The sequence below is a fragment of the Mytilus galloprovincialis genome, chromosome 5, assembly GCF_965363235.1.
Source record: "Mytilus galloprovincialis chromosome 5, xbMytGall1.hap1.1, whole genome shotgun sequence".
Taxonomy (NCBI): domain Eukaryota; kingdom Metazoa; phylum Mollusca; class Bivalvia; order Mytilida; family Mytilidae; genus Mytilus; species Mytilus galloprovincialis.
The window spans coordinates 35,205,295-35,227,243 of NC_134842.1; the positions used below are offsets into that span (position 1 = coordinate 35,205,295).

General features: G+C 31.4%; 2 protein-coding genes across 2 annotated transcripts; one reads left to right on the plus strand and one right to left on the minus strand.

Moving 5' to 3' along the window:
- The first annotated feature begins 281 nt into the window (after positions 1 to 281).
- LOC143075704 (uncharacterized) lies at positions 282 to 4,560 on the plus strand. The gene is made up of 4 exons (XM_076251257.1): positions 282 to 306; positions 529 to 616; positions 2,189 to 2,374; positions 4,233 to 4,560. Exons 2-4 carry the CDS (start codon positions 559 to 561, stop codon positions 4,391 to 4,393), a joined length of 405 nt encoding a protein of 134 aa, XP_076107372.1. The 5' UTR covers positions 282 to 306; positions 529 to 558; the 3' UTR covers positions 4,394 to 4,560.
- A 5,746-nt stretch (positions 4,561 to 10,306) lies between these two features.
- LOC143077056 (N-lysine methyltransferase setd6-like) lies at positions 10,307 to 21,931 on the minus strand. Its single transcript, XM_076252943.1, has 11 exons — positions 21,776 to 21,931; positions 20,905 to 21,049; positions 19,999 to 20,146; positions 17,966 to 18,094; positions 17,124 to 17,337; positions 16,476 to 16,578; positions 14,265 to 14,359; positions 13,515 to 13,595; positions 12,943 to 13,039; positions 11,139 to 11,190; positions 10,307 to 10,489 (listed from the first exon to the last, which is right to left on the minus strand). Exons 1-11 carry the CDS (start codon positions 21,911 to 21,913, stop codon positions 10,330 to 10,332), a joined length of 1,362 nt encoding a protein of 453 aa, XP_076109058.1. The 5' UTR covers positions 21,914 to 21,931; the 3' UTR covers positions 10,307 to 10,329.
- Positions 21,932 to 21,949: the final 18 nt, after the last annotated feature.

Consider the following 21,949-nt stretch of genomic DNA (forward strand, 5'->3'; position numbering starts at 1 on the left):
GGCAATCATACCACATCTCCGTATTTTTATTTTGAAGAAAAAAAGTGTTATTTCTATTTTATTGGCTCACAAAGAGCATACTACAATATATGACATTATTTGAGACGACCACAAAACAATAATCAAGTAATAAATTTAGTAATAGATTAACATTCTTCTGTTAAGGGCGGATTTTAACAGGATGCTTACAACTTATGATACGAGAAAAAGGGCATTTTTGAGGTAATATAAACTTGATATAAGTCATTGATGCATTCTACTTGTGTTACATAATTTTACTAGTTTACTGACTCCAGTAACAAAAGAGGTAAGCGACTTTTTATGAAGATATCTCAAGGTTCAAATATCACAAATTTACATTGACTTCAGTTTTCTCTTAACACAAGTAATAAACCAACTTCATTCTTAATTTGATAGAATAATCATTGTGACCTTTCATCTGCTTCACACATAAAACAGATTTACGCTTAATTTAGTACCTAACAATGCATTTATTACTATTTATACAATCATTATATATGTTTTTAGGGTTATTTATCGCAAGAACAAGGCTACAAGATGTTGCGCATTAGTTTGACCGTCATTCTAGTAATTGTACTATTGGAGAAATCTTACGGTAAATATTTAGTACTATTATACACACATTTTCAAAATACATAATTGTTTTTTCTTCTTAAATTGTTCAATAAATTAAAAAAATAATCTACAAATAATACATTTTAATTACTGATGTCGGGTTTTTTCTTTTCTTTCTAATATTTTTTCAAACAAAAAGAAAGTTTTTTTTAATATTTTCTGAATTAAATCAAGGAGTCTGTAAAAAAAAAACTTAATTATTTCAGAGGTTTTGTAAAGTTCCTAGTCAATATTTAGGGATTATTTGAAAGTCACTTATCAGTTCAGTGATTATATGTACTTTTTGAAAACTCAGGAAATTTATAAATTCACGGTTACATATGTATACTAGATGTTTATATTAATAAAAAGTAAAACCATAGGTGCTTTGAGGACAGGATCCTGTTATGAGCCCCCATAGTCGCTCATAACAGGATCCTGTTCTCAAGTACCTACGAGTAAAACGCCTGAGGTGAATAAAATGCACGTGCGGATCCAGGAATTAATGTTTAAGGGTGCATAAGAATTACTAGTTATAAGACCATATATTTGACAAAATGTCTTAAATTTCTTTTGTATGGGGGATAAGGTGTCGGATTTGGCACAGTCTGAATTCGCGCCTGCAATAGCTCTGGAAGGGGTTAACTGTTTGCTTGTCTTTAAAGTATGGCAACTAACGCTAAAGCAAAACTTAGATCCATGCATTTGTATGCATTAATTTATTTATTAAGCAAGACGAGTTTTTAATGCCACTAAGTTAGGATAAAGATGATATTAACATAGTTCAGTCTCTATAAAAAAGAAGATGTGGTATTATTGCCAATGAGACAACTCTCTACCAGAGATCAAATGACACAAAAATCAACAGCTATAAGTTACCGTAGGGCCTTCAACAATGAGCAAAGCCTTTACCGCATAGTCAGCTATAATAAATCTTGAAATCCCAAATGTAAAACATTATATACAATTCAAACAACCAAACTAACGGCCTAATTAATGTAAAAAACAAATATGTAACTCAGCAACAAATGACAACTGACTGAATTATAGGCTACTGGCTTAGGACAGGCACATACATACATATTGTGGAGGGTTAAAAATGTGAGAGGGATCCCAACCCTCCCGGCCTAACACGGGACACAGGTGTAACTGTTACAGTACAAAATAAGAACGAACTATAAAAATCAGATGAAAAAAGGATAAACTAATCAGATGGATACAAATTGAAATACATAACATAAACACGTAGACGTGACCCTATACTTGTACATACCAACAGCAACACGACAAAAAGTACAGATTTGAGAGTTCTCGCAGTTACTGGCAGCTAGTTCAAAGCCAATAACAACTAATATAAAAAATCACGCATCTACTAAATTTGTAAAGTAAATCACAGATTCATTTAATAATATATCCCTGTCATGCATAATTGCATTTCGAAAATTTCTTGTCAATGGCGCTCGAAAGAAATTTATAAAATAACAACAACGAAAAACGCATAAATAGTCTTTCCAATTCCCAATTATTCCTTTTTTTTTTTTATCGTTATCTTGTATATAACATTTGTTTACAGGCAGAGAACAATATGGAGATTACTGTGAAAAGTTTGGTCTAGATGAAATACAACCTCCCATATTTAATGGAGAAAGGTTTTGTTTGAGTGATAGAGAATACAAGTACTGTAAAAGCTACAACTGTCCAACTCCAGATTGTTCTAATCCATTAAGGCCTGCTACTGGAGGATGTCGGTATTGTAAAGGTAATATATAGATTGGACAATTCCATTTAGGATCTTAGAACGACGGTGGATGTTTTTTTCTGAGGGTATCAAGTCATTTTCCTATCTGGCATTGATGGGCTCATAAGATGAGAGATACCCACTTTTTTTGTCTGTGGGATCTTTTTTAAATATGAAAACATTAGGGGTTGATGGCACAATGTGGCATCTAAGGGATTATAATTTGCATGAAAATTTTCTCAAGTGGGCCTTTGACAAGGTAACCATTCCGGCATTCCCTCTGTCCAGAAATAAATGGAATGTCCCATTAAATTATAGTTCTCTGCAAGTTAACGTGAAGGTGTGTACAAAGGTAGTGCATGTAGTGTACAATATTTGTTAGTGTAAGACGTAAAATTTCGCTGCGAGTTTAAGGCACATTGAAGTAAAGTCGATTAATTTTGGCCATAATTTGTATCTGCCAAAACAACACGCTTGTCATCACCTATAATGTATGTTTGATAAAAATATGCCAATGTTTATATTTCCAAAAAACATACATGACTTTTTTTTATTTAGAGTATTTTGAACAACAAAGATTCTTGGAAATTTCTATCATTTATTCGATCGACTTCACTTTTATTAATGAAAAAAAAAAACATTCATTGAGTTTTGTGGATTCATTATTATTCGTGGGATACCAATTTTCGTGGATTTCGTTGGTACAGGTGAACCACAAATTTTTATTTTCAAAGAGGTACACATTTGCTATTGGGTTATATTCAGACTATGACAAAACCTAAAAAGAAAATATCCACGAAGGTACAAGATTTTCTGATTCCACGAAAATTGTTACCCACAAAAATAAATGAATCCACCGTTTCATATTTCTAATTAATAAAACATTTTTTTTTTTTTCATTTTTTTTTTATCTTTTATTTTTTTTAATTTTATTTTTTTATCTTTTTTTTTTTCAATAGTCAGGATTTTACATACCCCAATAAACTACCATCTTACAATGGTATCAAGGGGTGAATACAGAAAAATAATGCAATATACAACATGTATCTCGAACTAACTCATAAAACATACATCTTTTCAATTTGATAACAGTTGCGTTAAAGTCATTAGTTCTGAAGAAACGCATTGTTTTTGTAAAAATGATACCTTAAAAACGGTCACATCAAAATCGTGTTAAATATAGCCTGATTAAAATCTAGTAACATACAGACATATATATGCGAGGGTCTAAATCGGTCTAAATCGGATTTACAAAACAGAAAATAACGGACAAATTGGAGGACAATGAAAATAAAGAATGAACGAATAGATGCTAAATGAATATAAAATAATGGGTTGCTAAAATATAAAGAATAGAGAATAATGAGCCAAAAAAATAAATAATAAAGAATAGAAAAAAGGCATAAAATGATAAGAAATATTATAGCGCGTATATTATAGCTCTTCATCTTTTATATATGCTTTGGATTTCAAATATTTTGGCCACGAGCATCACTGAAGAGACATGTATTGTCGAAATGCGCATCTGGTGCAACAAAATTGGTACCGTTGATTTTATTATAGAAGGAAGACATACCTTTTGAGTCTGTTTATGTTGTGCACACATCGTTGACAATATAATTGATTTTGCAAGTCATACAACTGTAAGGTTTAGCTAGCCTAGCTATAAAACCAGGTTTAATCCACCATTTGTTTATATAAGGAAATAAAGTCTGTATCAAGCCAAGAATATGACAGTTGTTATCCATTCATTTGATGTGTTTGAGCTTTATTTTTATTTTGCCATTTCCAAAAGGACTTTCCATTTAGAATTTTCCTATTTCGGTATTTTTTTGTTATTTTACTATCTCCCACCAATGATATGCTTTTTTCATTGCAGATTATTGTAGCTATGGTGGAACAATGTACCCTATTGGTGCCGGATTTTCAATCAATTGTTTGGATGGATCAAACAGGTGTGCGTGTAGTACAAACAATCGGATTCTTAAAACACGTATTGGAACTAGTCCAAGAAGAATGTGCTTTAAAAAACTGACATGATGTGTTTGGAAACTATAGTCTCTCACTTTCCTCCTTCAAAACTTAAGATACGTAGATCACTCACTCATTAATTTTGTAATTTTCGTCACAAATATGTATAATATTACTTTAGATTAATGGACATTTGTAGCAATCATTATAAACTATATTAAAAATCAGTGTTAAAACGAGTTGTTTGCATGAAACGGGTTATGTTCTTCTAATACCTTTTGTGATGGTATGATACTAAACCTCTAACGGAAAGGATTATGCTCGATTTTGCATACGATGAAGAGAGAATTGGCTTTCAATCAGTTCAATTGGAGCTGGCGTGTCAGTAACTGGTAGTAGTCCTAAAAATTGTTTATGTATGTGTCATTGTCGTTTTGCTTAGTTTCTTTTCCTACTACTTATTTGAACATCAGAATCGGACTTCTTTTGAACTATGTGTATTGCGGTGTGTTTGTTTATTCTGTATTGGCTAGAGATATAGGGGGAGGGTTGAGATATAAAATAAACATGTGTAACCCCAAGTGAAGAGCCTATGGCCTTTGTTGGTCTTTTCTTAAAATTTAGTTCATTTATTTGTTTCGGAGTTTAGTGTCTATAGTATCCTGCTAGTCCTAGCATTGATCGTTAATCCTTTTTTGTCAATTGTAATGGAAATTATTTCCTTGCTGTAATCTTCTTTAGGTCTGGTCATGTCTTTTCAGAGCCAATAATGTGTCCGAGACACATACTCTCACTTTGTCCAAGTTTGCACTTTGTAGAACGCACGGATAATCCTGCATGTTTTATTTTGTCAAGTACAGATGATCCAGATGTTCGCTCAATGTATGCTGAAGATAATTTTATTATCAAAGTAGACTACGGCAGTGCTATATCAATTCAAAACACGGTCCATGAGACGCACAAAGGTTGCTGGTGATGTCTTCATTTCAAACGGCATTCTTCGAACTAATATAGACCATATGGTGTCACAAATGCTGATTTTTCTTTGGTGACCCAGACAGTCGGATATGATAAAAGCCCTTTGGTACAAGTAAGTCGAACAGACTCAGATATTTTAGTTGTCTTTCAGGGGCGTAGCTAGGTATTCATTCAACTGTAGGCACAAATCGGCAGGGGGTCTGGGGCCGCCCATGGCCCCCAGCCGGTCCAGGGCAGAGCCCTGGTAGGGGGTTCAGGGAGGCGAAGCCCCCCCCGACGAAAAACGGATTTCAGCGTTTTGGCTGCAAAATTTTATGCACAAAAATATTAAATTTTCTGGTTATTTAATCAGGATAATTATAGTATACATGATGTAAAGTTCGAACAATTATCAATAATTTACCATAACATCTGAATGGTGAATTAAATAACGTAGTACAATTGGAAAATCCAATATTAAAAAAAAAATATTTACAATAAGTACATGTGTCTAAGTTGAGGTTCATTCAAGTTTTTGTTGATAGAATTGAAATGATCTGAACCGAAGTTTTAGTTTATAGTTTCTTTATAAGGTACACACATAAAAAAAATTTCAATTCTATCCAATAATCCATTCACTAAGGACGAGAGACTAGTGTACGCATCAGTGATATTCGATAATTAGAGTTGTGACAACTTCACTGGAGTTCATCTACATATTATAACGTTGTTTATTATTTTTTTTTAATAAAACAAAATATTTGTGAAAAAATTATGTGTAGGCACGTGCCTAAAGTGCCTAACGGCAGCTACGCCCCTGTCTTTTCAAGTACATAGCTAATAGACATGTTCACCATAAGCCGATACCGAAACCAAAAATTGTAGTGAGGTAAATGATAAATGTTCATAATGTTTATTAACTCAACCATTTAACTCCATTGTATGGTTTGAAATTTGAATACACTAGATTTTGTATTACTTCAAAAGTAAGAATTATTCGAAATGCTAAGGATTTTCTTATCCCAGGCATATTTCTTAAGCCGTATTTGGTACAATTGTTTGGAATTATGGTTCCTCGATGCTCTTCAACTTTGTACTTGTTTGGCTTTATAATATTTTGATATGAGCGTCATTGATGAGTCTTATGTAGACGAAACGCGCGTCTGGCGTACTAAATTATAATCCTGGTACCTTTGATAACTCTATACTATTTTGGATTTGTACCAAACTTGGACAGAAGCTTGTTTATGATCAGATACTAGTATCGAGACGGAAATTTTGGTCTGCTTTGTCTTTCTAACCATTTTTTATCTGAGCGTCACTGATGAGTTTTATGTAGACGAAATGAGCGTCTGGCATATCAAAATATAAGCCTGGTACCTTTGATGATTATGTACTTCCATTCATCAATTCACACGAATCTATCAAAAAAGCAAACTTCAATTCAACCATTATTGAATACAGTAACACAAGTAATATACAATTTGAGATGCAATTCAGTTATGATGTACATAATTCGTGAAGCAGGTATCGTCATAGGGTAAGAGTTGCACATCGTTCTATAATAGGTGCAATATCGTTCCGACTATGTCTTTAAAGAGAATATATTATTTTATAAATTTTTATTCGTCTTATGGAATGATACATTAACTCTTCTTGCACGAATCTTTTGATCGAAACGTTTGCGTTGATCGCGGATTTTTGCATTTTAATTTTATAGTTGCCTTACATTTTATAATGATGCAATATGATATTCCGATGGATATATGGTATCGCCAAGTAAGTAACAATCACGAGGAAACGGAAATATCTCGTGTTGACCGATCGCACCCATCTATGTGCAAGTCATTGTGTCATTGTTATGACCCAGTAAATCAGTTTTAATGTATTTTATTTTCTTTCCTATGTATATTATGACTTGCGTATTTATACAGTGTATATGACAATGCCCACTATAAAACAATACCGGTTTTTAGGTCGGGCGATTTATTCTTTGGGAGGTTCCATCAATAGATCCAAATACCTCTTTTATTCTGGCCAATCACCCTTCATAGATTCCCAAGTTCTTCGGCTGAAGGCCATATTATCATTAATCTGAATGATTGATGAAAACTATAGATAACTTCATGAATAAAAGTTTTGCTAACATCAAACATCAAAGCCATTTGTTCAAATGTAGGGTAACTGCTTAACCAAATCAAATCCATTAAAAGTTTATTTTGATAGCTTAAACGTACCAGTCCTTTATTCTACTATCTTACTCTCTCATTTTTTTATGTATTTTATTAAATGTGTATCCACATCTTAACTGAATATAACTTGCTTTAGGATATTTAATATTTAATGCTTGTAAATTTCACTTTGCTTTTGTGATAGATTCATGTTAATTGTTGAATTGAAGTAATACTCTATCTAGTGTATTAAAATTTCACACAATATAATGGACTTACATGGTTGCATTTATTAAACATTATAAAAATTTACCATTTATCTCACTACTATTTTTGGTTTGGGTATCGGTTTTGGTATCGGCTTATGGTGAACATGTCTAATACCATGAATCGGATAATTGTCTGACAAATGTATATCATTAAGTTTTCTATAGTTAATGCATATTCTGATTGCATTGTCTGACTAAGTTATTAAGACCATGGGGGCACTCCATGCACTCTTTAATAGTTTGACAACACCATTCTCAAAAGAGACTAAAATGAACAAATAAGTCAATCTAATATTCCATAGGAAACTATGAAATGAACCACACAAATCTCACCAAAGATGTGTGCTCTGGAATATCAAACTTTTACCAATGTTTCTGCACCAGATGCTCCAATAATGGCACCCATTGTGCATCTCTAAAAAAAGTAAAATACCAAAAAATACCGGACTCTATAAGGAAAATTCAAAATGGAAAGTTTCAAAATCAAACACTTAAACACATCAAATGAATGGAAAACAACTGTCAGATATAGAAAATGGTGAATTGAACCTAGAAATAAGTTACATTTGGTGATATCAGAAATGAGGAGAAGAAGATTGGATTTTATGGTAATGAGAGAAACATTTTCATTGTCATTTGAGACAACCTAATTCTGCTGATGTCTGTAAAAATTTCTAGAAGAAAGAACTTAAACTTAAACAATAACAGCCATTGGTTCCAAAACTTCCTTTTAAGCAGCTATTCTCTATCAAGGAAATCATGCTTTCATATCAACTGGGAGATATACCATAGAAGCTAGTTTGCAGATATTGCTGGCTTGATGCTACATAGGAATGGAAAGTTCACAGCAGCAGCAGTCACCAAGTTTTGATGAATTATTGATTTAGAGGTAAAAACAAAATAGAAAGACTATGTTTTCACATATATTTCAAATTACATAGTTTAACAGATAACATTAACCAGAATATAAGTCACAATGTCAGATCCCACTATAATGTGTCTGTATTCCTTGAACCACTAAATAAATGTCAAAGTCATAGTTTGACATAAAATCAAAAGGTCTTCTTCACAATACACATGTGTGCTAAGTTTCAAGTTGATATGATATCAAAGTAAAGTACCTTTACCAAAAAATTTAACATGAAAATGTTCTGATTTCACTTTATTATATTTCTATGTTCAGTGAACCATGAAATAAGACTCAAAGTTCTGTTCGCATAAATATATAAATGCAGATAAAAACATGCATACATGTTAATTGTTGTCAATTTCAGGCACAAGTTATTGAACTTCAGAAAAACCTAATACTTCAATCTTCAAAAAAAATATGTAAAACCTAAAAAACAGCCTCTGTAACAATTATGACAAATTCAATATTGGAAAAAGATAAAATAACAAAAATACCAAAACTCTAAGAAAAATTCAAAACTAAATGGCAAAAGCTCATACACATCAAACGAATGGATAACAACTGTCATATTCCTGGCTGGGTACAGCTATTTTCTTATGTAAAAAATGGTGCATTAAACCTGGTTTTATAGCTAGCCTTATGAACTTTTCTGTATTAAGCTGAAGTTTTCAACAGATATTGATCATGAGCAAGAAATGGCCTAAATGCATTTTGTACAAGACAATATTTCATTGTTTTTTATTTGGATCTCAACGAAGATGACAATAACAGACAGTGCTTCTAACTATGTGGGTGGATGATTTTTTTTGATGATTTTTTAATGTAGTCAAACAATGATACAATAAGTGATGCACTTACAGAAATTTTCCGCTAATATAAAAGTGTTTTACAATAGCTACTATTACAGACAACATCATCTTCTTTATATGACTGTGAATTCATTATTATTTGAGGGATACCAATTTTTAAGTTTTTCATTGTACATGTGTATGTATATTTTTCATTAAATTTATACACATTTTCTTTAGTTTTGTAAGCACACTTTTGCAAAACCATAAAATCAAATAGAAATACAATTTTTTCACTATCCACCAAATAAATAATTCCACAGTAATATAATTAAATGCTGTAATTCTGTTGTAGGTTCTTAATTTTGAACCATTTAAAGTAGAAGTACTGTTTCACTTCCTTTTTCAAGACTATTTTTTATGAACTGCTCTGTTGTAGCCTGGCATCCTGACCCAATCTAATACTTTGTCAATAAGACCAGGGGTAATACAATCCATGTGGCCAACTATCAGTGCTAATTAAGACTAAATTACTGTGCATGTTTTATAAACAAGAAATATATCGGCTTCATTGTTAATGAACAGGTGATTCACAATATAAATCAAAAACGGTTGGATAAGATTTGCCTAATTATTCAAAATTTGCGTTTTATATGTTATTAAAAAAAAACACAATTAATTCCTGGCAATACAAATATTTCCTGCCATGCGTCAAGAAATGACACTATCCCACAATGCATCATTCTGACACTCAATTGACGAAACAATGTTGTTGTATTCCGCTTGGCTCTACTGTCTAGCAGTGACCCAGGATCCCAGTCTACTCTAAAGCAGTACAGTCTTCTATGATACAAATATAAAAAACAACAACACTACTATATTACAAATCTAGAAAAAATGACAACATTTATTAACTGGTGGCCTGTACAATTTGCTGTAGTATTTGTTTTTGTCCCTGAGTAGTATACATAGAATAGAGCTGTCTGGATGATAGTGTTTGAGCCTTCAGTAATTGAGATTTTTCTTCCTCTAAAGTTGTCTGATATAAATTCTGTGTTTTCTTCGCACAGCTGGAAAAAGAAAACTTGACGTTAAATCATGCCAAGAACCTATAAATTTTGAAAACCTAATCACAGGTACTTTTTGCAGTGAAACCTATTTAACAAGTAGGAGACTACAGATTTTTTTTCACATTATATGACAGATATTTGTAATGACCAATATATAAACTTTTCCCATTTCTGTTGTTGTGAAAACTTGTGATTTTGGCTTATTTTATCTCTAATGAACTATTCTAGAATCATTAAACAACATTTTCATGAAAATACAGCGAACAAAAAAAAAACAATTTGAAATCACTGCAGTATTACCGATAGTTTTCAATTTTTTTTACCCGTCTTCCCATGGCATAAAAAGGCTGTTGGGACAATGTGCATATACAGATTATACACAGCTTATTAAGGTAATGCAAGATTTAATGTAGACTGGATGTTTATTGGCCATAAATGTAAAAAAAAAATCCCTAAACAGACACTTGCTTCTAAATTTTAGTAAGATCTAGTTAATAATTCTAATTAGAAAAATATAGGATGAGAATTTCGTGGGACAGACATATATAGGTAAAACAGTATAAATCCCTCCTTCAAATGGGGGAATATACCAAAGTCTTGTTAATTTTGCTGTGTTGGTATAAAAACCTGGTAAATTTTCCAGACATACCTGCACAAAAATTTCTTCCATTTCTCTGGTAATTTCTCAATTGCCTCTAGAAAAAAATATCATACAATTAAAAATGATTTGAGTATAGATATAACACTACATGAACAGAAAACAAAACTAGCCATTTATATACAAACGAATAATTTAATAAAATTTATAGTCTTTGTTATCTTTAAAACCAGATGCTCCGCAGGGCACAGCTTTATACGACCGCAGAGGTTGAACCCTGAACGATTGGGGCAAGTATGGACACAACATTCAAGCTGGATACAGCTCTAAATTTGGATTGTGATTAAATAGTTGACACAGCATAGGTTTCTGACACAGAATGAATGTGGTCTAATGAACTTAAAAACATTTTTTTGCCTTTGAGCATTCACTATGCTGTTGAATATTAATCCTCTCAAAAAAATGCTTGAAGAAATTTTCTTTTTATTTATGAAATCTGAAAAATTTAACCCCCCCCTTTTTTTTTCACATCCCCCTTTCCCTTTTTCCAAAACTGATCTCAATTCAAATTTCTAATGGAGTTTGCAACAATAACTGCTCATTTAAATAAATCATAAAATATTAAAATGTAACAAAAGGTGCTTGTTATCACTGAATGGTAAAGATTGTTTTAATTTATCAGTTGGTAGTAAAAGTGAATATACATTGTATATTGTATAAAACAATGATTTAAGTTGACTCAACTACTATTCTGGACAAAGAAAGATTATTCCAATCAATTGAAAATTTCTTGCTATTGCACAATATTGTGCAATTAGATATTTCTGGCTATTGCGCAATACTGTGCAATTGAAAATATTTGCTATTGCACAATACTGTGCAATTGAAGATTTCTTGCTATTGCGCAATACTGAGCAATTGAAAATTTCTTGCAATTGCACAATACTGTGCAATTGAAGATTTCTTGCTATTGCTGAATACTGTGCAATTGAAAATTTCTTGCTATTGCACAATACTTAATATAATAATTTTGGATCCTGATTTGACTGGCCCATAAACAAAAATCTAAGTACATGTTTAGATTCAGCATATCAAAAAACCCCAAGGATTCAATTTTTGTTAAAATCAAACTAAGTTTAATTTTGGACCCTTTGGACCTTAATGTAGACCAATTTGAAAACGGGACCAAAAATTAAGAATCTACATACACAGTTAGATTTAGCATATCAAAGAACCCCAATTATTCAATTTTTGATGAAATCAAACAAAGTTCAATTTTGGACCCTTTGGGCCCCTTATTCCTAAACTGTTGGGACCAAAACTCCCAAAATCAAACCCAACCTTCCTTTTATGGTCATAAACCTTGTGTTTAAATTTCATAGATTTCTATTTACTTATACTTAAGTTATGGTGCGAAAACCAAGAATATTGCTTATTTGGGCCCCTTTTTGGCCCCTAATTCCTAAACTGTTGGAACCAAAACTCCCAAAATCAATCCCAACCTTCCTTTTGTGGTCATAAACCTTGTGTCAAAATTTCATAGATTTCTATTAACTTAAACTAAAGTTGTAGTGCGAAAACCAAGAAAATGCTTATTTGGGCCCTTTTTGGCCCCTAATTCCTAAAATGTTGGGACCAAAACTCCCCAAATCAACCCCAACCTTCCTTTTGTGGTCATAAACCTTGTGTCAAAATTTCATCGATTTCTATTCACTTTTACTAAAGTTAGAGTGTGAAAACTAAAAGTATTCGGAAGACGACGACGCCAACGTGATAGCAATATACGACGATTAAAAATAATTTAATTGGACTTAAAAGATGTTGTCTAAATGATATAAAATGTTGTAATTTTTACCAAATTCTAAACTTTCTTCTTCTTCCTCCTCTTCATCTTCACTCCATCCATCTTTCTCCTTATGTTCTTTGTATTCTTTCTCATTCATTAATAAAACCTGGAAAAGTGTAATCACCATAATTTAACTGTATAAATTAAAGAAAGAAAAGAAAACATTGCAGAGAATATTTTCTAAAACAGAATATGAAGCGATCAATATTTGTTACTAATTGCTGTGGACTAAGAGTATTTTCTGGCTGGTGTTAAAACATTTCTAAGTCTATTCTTATATTCCTTAAATAGTTCTTTAATACTGGAAAGATGTATTTGTATCAATTTTACCCTATTCAAACTTGATTACACATTTGTGTAGGACTGTCATTTATTATTCACCAAAGTCAAGCAGTTTTAAGATTCTATTAATATCTTCTTCCTTCTCCAGTCAAATCAGAATAGATTTAATCAAGAGAAACGACAAAAAAGGATTATAAGTAATTCTGAAAAGGTCATGATATACAAGTACAAAAATGTATCTACTATTGTAAAAATATTTATGAAATCAGTTGCTGATCTTAAATCTTCAATCACCTTACCCGTATAACCTGGTACATCTCGTCTTCTGTTAAAACACCTGAGACTCCGACAACAAAACTACCATCACGTATCATCAGTTCCTAGAATGAAAAATAATTTCTTCAACATTGTCCAGAAATCCTACTTCTTTTGTCTGTGCAGCACAACATTGTTTTTTCTTGCAATTTCATAAAGGCAAAGGGAAAACAAAAATTATTATTGTATCTCTTACTTTAGGGCAATTAACACAAATCCCTTGATTTTTTGTACAGATTAGACTTTTCTGTGAAATGTAATGATGACAATAATATATCCATACAAGTTTTTGAAATATTTTAATGAGAAATTAAAATTGAAGACTAATTGCTGATTGAGTAGTTGGTTGTTGGTGGTTTGTTTGGTCATTTGTGTTGTTCAACTTTTTGGTAATTGTTGTTTTTCTTTCTGTGTATTTTCATTGTTCCACAACAAATTCTATATTTTTCACCAGTTTACAGCCAATTGCATAGAGTGTGTATGTAAAGATAATATTTTTGGTTAGCTTGCTTGCTAACTGAACCGTGAAGTCATTATATGGTTAGGTAAACTACCCTTCTTTAAAAGTAGACTATAGATAACCAATCTATCTGTCTGTAGGACTAGACTACTTGAAAAGGAGGAGAGTATACCTTACCTAATAAAGACTTCACTGTTGAAATAACCAACGGCCAACAGTCCTTGAGATTCTGATTCGACAAAACTAATTAATTAAATAATAATATGTCAATTACCATGTCGATGAGGAAATTTGTCTTGTCCTTTAGTAACGCTTCATTGTTTATTGGTAATTCTTTGGCAGCTTCTAATACAACTGATATAGGTATATCTACCTGAAATAAATAGTGCAGTACAATTTTAGCAACTTTAACTTCTATAAATATGAATATGCTACAATGTGCAAATCTTTAGCTGTTAAATGTGAAGGAAATTATCAATTTCAGTTTTTTAATGCTACATTTTGTACTAGTTTGAACTCTTGCTTTAATTTTGTTATAATGTTAAAATTAATACAATGTAGCTACTCATATTTTTAAGTTCAAAATTACAACAGGTATTAAAATAAAACAACCACACAAATTACAGAAGATTCCAACGAGTATGAAGCTAAATGTAGATTCTTTGGTTACCTTCCTTGCTAGCTCAACCATGAAATCATTATTTGGTAAGGTACACACACCTTTGGGTGGAGTCAATAGTTAAACAGAGAACCAATCAGAACTAGTGACAGAATATAAACATTGTAAAACTAGTTTTACAAGTCAGTTTAAAAATAAGTTTTCAATCTAAATTTAAAATTTATTGACAAGTATAAGCCAATTCACAAGCATGTTGTAGGTGTGTTTGATTTGCCAATTTTATTACAATAAATCACTCAGTTCATTTCTAAATCCAGTTATGTGTATGTATAAGGTTAATGACCCCTTCTGTAGTTTTTGAATTACGAATGTTTCAAACTGCAATAACATAAAAACAGCAAAGATAATGAATAATAGAGATGGGCCATTTTGTACATTTACAATGAGAAAACTTCTATCAAGCATTATTATTTGTAGTTTTATTGCATTTAAAAGTTAAACAGGATTTTGTGGCAAATAAACCAAGATTTTTGTAGAATGAAATCCACAGATATTTTTGTTATAAAATTTTAAGCATAGATTACTCACTTGATTTTCTATGATGTGCTAATATTAATTGTTTACAAAAAGTCCTAGACAACCGTTAATGTAAATTAAAAAAAAATCGTCCGAAGTCACGAAATTTGAGCGCACCCTAGAAGGTGTACTTGAATTGGTCCATATATATATATTTGTTTAAACCAATATCTAAATTTATAAACTTGTTTTAATGAAATCTTTGCTAGCACTGCTTGCCTCCATATATCAAGTACTAAATTGCCAACTATGAAAGTGCAAGGGGAAATGCTGTGGATTTTCTATAAAATTTCCATTTGTTTACCATTGAATCAACACAAGGGAACAAAACATGAACCGTAACTCCGCTTCTAACTTATTGTAATACATAGAATTTTTTAATTCATTCAAAAATGAAAATGAAATGAAATTTAATTTGCAAAGTTGTTTAGGGAAACCTGCTTGTATGAAACATACATATTATAAACAGGCCATTGATATGGGTGTTTTCATTCCATGATGTATTGGTGCTATGCTCCTCCCAATTTTAAGGTAATAATCATTTCATGGTTGAGCTAACAAGGAAGCTAACCAAAGAATCTACCCGTAGCTTCATACTCGTTGGAATCTGCTGTAAACATTTCTAAACTTGACAGCCTCCAATGAACACTGATTGTTCATGCTTGTACCTGTTCAATTTGCAAACAAATGGGAAAAGCTACATTTCATATCCAAAAAGTTCATTACTTGTTTTATTCAATTTATTACTTATTGCATTTAAAATAAAACATTTAGTAACACAAATAAAGGTAACATTAGACTAGTCAGACTATCACTGCAATTTGGAACATGACTCAGGTTTTTTAACAGGGCCTTAAAGCACTGTGGTGCCCTGATGCTATAATTTCTACAATGGTTCTACCGTATAGAGGGTTATTTTCGCGGGGTGTAAATTTTCGCGGAGAGAACAAATTTGCCAAAATAAATTCCACCAATTTAAAAGTGCACAGGCAAAAGTATAGTTAAAAGTTTTGAATCCGCCAAAATTATAACCGCCAAAATATTTCGTTCACTGTATTCAATGAAAATCGTGAAATTATACACTTTTGAAAATAACCCCCTTTACAGCATCTTGGATGACTCTATTATAGAATGTATAGGAGCCATGGTGCTATCTTTTTGGAAAACCAGTGCTATGAAAATATCCATGGTGCTATTTGAACATTCTGGCGAGAACACTGTGACTTATAATGCTATAACTAATTATGCTATGATTCTTTTTTTATAACAGGAAGCTTAGCTTTAATAAACCTACAGTATCATAATGATTATTAGGGAATTGTTCTGCAAAGCCATACATTTGTAGAAGCTGCCAATTAGCTAACTGGCCATATGTGTTGTAGATTTCTTCTCCCTAAAAAAGAATAAGTGGTTATTCAATGTTGTAGATTTTCTGCGACAACCATTTTTTATGTTTCTATGACCTATTTCCTAAATTTTCTAAATAGTAATTCTTTATAAATAGTATGTCATTTAACATAAAACAAAATGAGTAAATTAAGCTGGTGAGCCCTCTAATGAAACCCCACTATAAATATGCGGTAAACAGGAAGTGGATGAGGAATCAAATCAAAAATTCATCAAACAGTAAGTAAAGCATGCTTACATGAAGTTAAATGCTGAAATGCAGGAAGCTCTTATTTATAGTTCAAAGGAAAAAAGAGAACAAAATTCTTTGGGATAGACAATCCAAAACATGGATGGATGGATTAACAGATAAAGACTATGATACCAAATCCTAAAAAAGGTATAAATGGATGCTAAGGTTGGTTAAGCATGTTTATTTAACAATCAACATTTAATGTCTATTAAATGTCCATAAAACACATTAAGCTAAGATTTTTTTTAAAACACCTTCTGTCACTACACTCATTAAGTTTAATCCTCCCTTAGAACTACCTTTTTGATTGTTTTAGTTGCTACCATTTTCAATGCATCTGTTTCAAAAGAAAGTTGAGCATTATTTTTTGCCACATGATTTAATATATCTGCCATTGGCACCATCATAGGAGGTGGACTATCGTCAAATTCATCGTCTGGAGGTTCAGTAAAGCTGTAAGCCATAACAAAAGCCACCATCTGCTTGTAAAACTCAAGGCTTAGACTACATTCTCTACAAAAAAAAAAAAATTTTAATTTTTGATAATACAGATATAGATTTTAAACGTGCACCTTTTTAAATGAAAAAAATATAATCATTTATGGATATCAATTTTAAATAAGAAAATATCTTCTAAAAAGAATATAGAAAACTATTCATTGATGTATTTCATTATTTCATGAACTATCAAAAGTGTCTTTGCAGAGTTATCTCCACTTTCAACATTCAATGGCTTAACACGACTGCATCAATTTATTGAATGTCTGTGTTCTCTTTCTGACAATTGATTGTACAGAAATGACAAAAAAATCTTTAAACTGTTGTAGAATACACAATACAAGAAGAAAGTTGATGTGGAACTCTAATGTTCTAATTACATTCTACATGTCTGATCAATGAATTTTTAAACTGAAGTATGGTCATTATCATAAAAAAGCTTTTATCCAATATGTAACACAAATCAATAAATATCATATTCAATATATAAACAAACCACTTGCTAATTCTGATTTGTATGGATTCATTTAATTTTGTGGGTTACGAATAATAGTTTTTTCTCAGATATTTGATTTACCGTTTTTGATTTTGGCCTAGTAGTCATTTAGAAAGTTTGTATTTGTTAAGAAATCACATCTCTTACCCAAATAAATCTGAATGCTTCTTTACAAATGGCAAAACAATGTCATTGAACTCAGTAGAAATGTTCTTCAAGTCTTTATCAACAGCTTCTATTACCCCTGTGCTTTTGAGCAGAGATTTTCTCTCTGTTCTGAAATAAAAAAAAAGTACCATTTATTTCATATACTTATCAATTGCAAAACACAACATTTTTGGTTTCAACATTATCATTTGATTTTAATAAAGTTTTGCAAGATCTATAGTTTTCTCATTTACCAGTATGTTTGTATGTTTGGTAGACAATTATTTGTATTTTCTTCTGTTTTGTTCAGGGTTTGCTTGTCCTTCTTTCTTTGATTTCTTTTTTGCTTTGAACTATTCACATTTTTTTTTACATAGGCCATGTGTCAAGAATATATCAAGCATAAACTATTTATCATAAAAGTAATTAATTTCATCACAACCAAGAAGAAACAGAGAGATATGCCAAAATGTAGGCTTTAAGGTGGTACCCAACACCTTGACTAAAATTAATTTGGCTCGTTTAATTTTCATAAAATTTTGACAAAATATTTACTGTGCCTTTTTTGGCCCTTTGAAAAAAATATAAAAATTTCAGAAAACTTAAACCAATCACTTTCTGGGAAAAAAATGGTTCGATAGATAGCAGTTTGACAAACACTAATTTTGATCATTAAGAAGCTTAATATTCCCTTTACAACACAACGTTATTAAAACGTTTAGCTGATTTTACAGAGTTATCTCCCTATAGTGTTAGGAACCACCTTAACAGTTACTGTAAGTTCTGAAAAATAGAGACAGGATTAGGTTGCCACCCTGTAGGTACTTGGCTTGCTGATATTTATCCAACACCTAAGTTCAATTTCTGAAATGGTTAACATTGCTGCATATGATATGCTTGTTTCATGTCAAAAGTTTAGGTATTCTAGATTTGATACATTCACATTTAAAGCAAAAAAAAAATCATAAACCATAGATATCTCCATGCAGAAAATGTATAAACTCCAAATATCTTGTTTGCAGATATATATCTACATGCACAAAAATAACCCCAAACTATTGAGATCTCCTATGCAGATAAAGCCCATATCATAGATTTAAAAAAAATCTCAAACCACAGTGAGCTTTAAATTTGCTGCAAACAAAGTCCAAACCTAAGAGATCTATATGCAGAAAAAACTCATGACAACCAAATATGCAGAAAGAGACACGACAAACAAATACTGTAAATTCAGAATTTATTGCATTTCTTTAAGAAAGGACGTCAATGCCAGATAAATGATTGATTTTTTGGGAAATATGCATAACGATATATGTATCAGATATCAGAATGAGAGTTCTCATTATTGTGGAACATGCACAGTCGCATATTTAGCATTAATAAAAACATCTGAATAATTTCTGAATTTACAGAATGCAAAAAAAACCAAGAATAAATAGACATTTAATGCAGTCAAGATGATAAGCATTGATTTTGGTAAAATAGCTAACAGAATTTGTAAATGTCTGGTATCAAAAAGATAATGCTGAAATTCTGATTACTGAGGGCCCTCATGGGGTTTTTGATTATGTGATTACTTGGCCGTTTTTTTAATGATTATTTGATTATTAAGCCAAATATTTCATGATTATTTGATTACCTAGGACTGTATTTTTAGTTTATGATTATTTGATTACTAAAGATAAGCAAATATTTAATGATTATGTGATTATATTGGCAAAAAAATGGTGATTATGTGATTACTAGGACCCCCCCATGAGGGGCCTCATTACTGATCTGAGCTGTTACTTCAAATACAAGGAGATGCTCAACGGCTCTTTGACAGATTTTAAAATCTGTAATGCAAAATCATATAAAACCTTTAAAACTTGTTTCAATTAATAAAGTAGTATTCAACTTTAAGATTTTTTAAAATGAATTAAGTGAGCTGTAAGTATTAAATGTGTATGTATTATAAGGTTAAAATTCTGTAAAATCTATGCTGGTATCAATTACATATGCGCATCTGAAATAAATGTATATTATATGCATACTCAGTCCAAAACATGGGTAGATCTAATTGTTTGAAGTCTGGCACAAGATCAAGGTATGGTCTCCATTTAGACTGAGGATTATTGTACTCATACATCAGTGCGAGGAGGAGAGGAACCCAGCCACTGCTACTCTTCAAACTGTCTATATCTGAAATTGTGCAAATAAAATTAATATTCCATTTTTATTTTTCTAAATAGTTTATTAGAACTATTAATTACATGAATGTTTAATATATAGCATCATGCTTATTGTAGAGATCAGACATTAATAAGTTTCATTTTGATTTTAACTCACTCTTGAGAGGTTTAAACATGTATGTTCATGGGTTGTCTTCCCTTATTTTAATACAACATATGGCTTCAGCAATTTTAGATCTAAAATTATATCAAAATAACACTCTGAGTATATTTAGAAAAGGCAGATGTTTTAAGCTTAACATTCATACAAAGATATATCATTGCAATGTCAATGTACATGGTACTGTGGTCAAATTTAATTACATTAACAAAACAATATGCTGCAACTAAATATATTACCAAACAGTATAGAGAGTTTAAATGTACATTTACAAAATCATTGTTGGTTGCTAACTGCTATAATTGTTTTCTATACTTTTGTTGTTGCACAAATGTTAAGTGTAATATAATCAGGTTGTTGTATTTCCACATATATTGTCATCCTGTGGCCTGTTATTGCTAACTACATGAACTATATGATCAATGCAGCATGGGTTAAACTCATTATTTAAACCTCTATAGCAACCTCTAATTGTTAACATATATTTTGTCCTTTAACAGATAGTTGATGCATTATCATGACAACTATATGTATACCATATCTCCTTATTCATGTTATTTATACAGGACAGTTGTATCTAAAAGAAAATCAATACATTTATTCAATACCATTTTGTATCTGTTGTGATATAGTAGATGTTTGTGGCATTAACAGACAGGATCGTGGTATCTGAAACAGACACTCTCCTTCCTCTATATCCTCTAATGCTACAGCACCATATTGTGCACAAGAACCCTCATTTCCTACATTCACCTGCAAGATACAGTAAATATAACACCAATAGTCATTAGTGAACCTGATTTCACATTTCGCACTAGTTTTTTGGCTGTTTATTTTTTTATATTTTTTTTTTGTCTTGGGCCTGTTCTTTTATAACTTGTGATTTGATTAAACCTTGATAAATGCTGTTTGAAACGATTTTCTAATTTGTCTGTCTCCTTGGCTAGTACTAGGCCATATGAAATAATTTGATTCTGACTGTTATTCAGAAAAGAGTTGGGGGACAAATATTTGATATTCGTGGAATGGTGCAGGAGGATTTCATTCCCATTCAAGTCATTTTCATTTGATGATACACGTTTTATTATTTTTTTATCATGACTTTGCCTCGCAAATTTTTTACATGTAATATGCACCTTTGAACACAACGGTTTCCTGTTTTTTGTGATAAGGAATATTAATTTTCATCCCGTTTTGCAAAAGGTTATAAATTTTCAGCTCTTACCAGTAACAAATTAAATGCCAGTAACAAATTAAATGCCAGAATATCCAACCTGTACCAATCGTTCACTCTATGCAGACCAGTGTTACCTCTTACTCCTGAATGTATTATATCAATGCATTTTGTTTGGAAAGAAGTTAGTAAAGCGTTTGTAACCTCTGCCACGCTCTGGCTCGGCTTCATAATAAATTAGTCTCCCCCTTTTTCCCCCAAAACAAAGTATTTGTAATCATATCAAAATGACAGTTTATGCATACTTTAGGACTTAGATTGAAAGAGTTTTCTGTAATCCATTCCTTAAATTTGTTTAAAGAATGCTCATTAGCTTTGAAGGTAGACAATTTGATTGGATTTTCTTCGACAGAATTTGCCGGTCGTTTTATAGAAGCTGACATATTGAAGTTCAGCACAAAATCGATCGATCGAAAAAT

Excerpts from the sequence above, each read along its gene's own strand:
- LOC143075704 (XM_076251257.1), top strand. The coding sequence starts at position 559 with ATGTTGCGCATTAGTTTGACCGTCATTCTAGTAATTGTACTATTGGAG. Across the intron at positions 617-2,188 it reads ACTATTGGAGAAATCTTACG|GCAGAGAACAATATGGAGAT; the intron begins GTAAATATTTAG and ends ATTTGTTTACAG. Across the intron at positions 2,375-4,232 it reads AGGATGTCGGTATTGTAAAG|ATTATTGTAGCTATGGTGGA; the intron begins GTAATATATAGA and ends TTTTCATTGCAG.
- LOC143077056 (XM_076252943.1), bottom strand. The coding sequence starts at position 21,913 with ATGTCAGCTTCTATAAAACGACCGGCAAATTCTGTCGAAGAAAATCCA. Across the intron at positions 14,360-16,475 it reads TAATCATTATGATACTGTAG|ATATACCTATATCAGTTGTA; the intron begins GTTTATTAAAGC and ends TATTTCAGGTAG. Across the intron at positions 11,191-12,942 it reads AGAAGAAAGTTTAGAATTTG|TTCTAGAGGCAATTGAGAAA; the intron begins GTAAAAATTACA and ends TATGATATTTTT.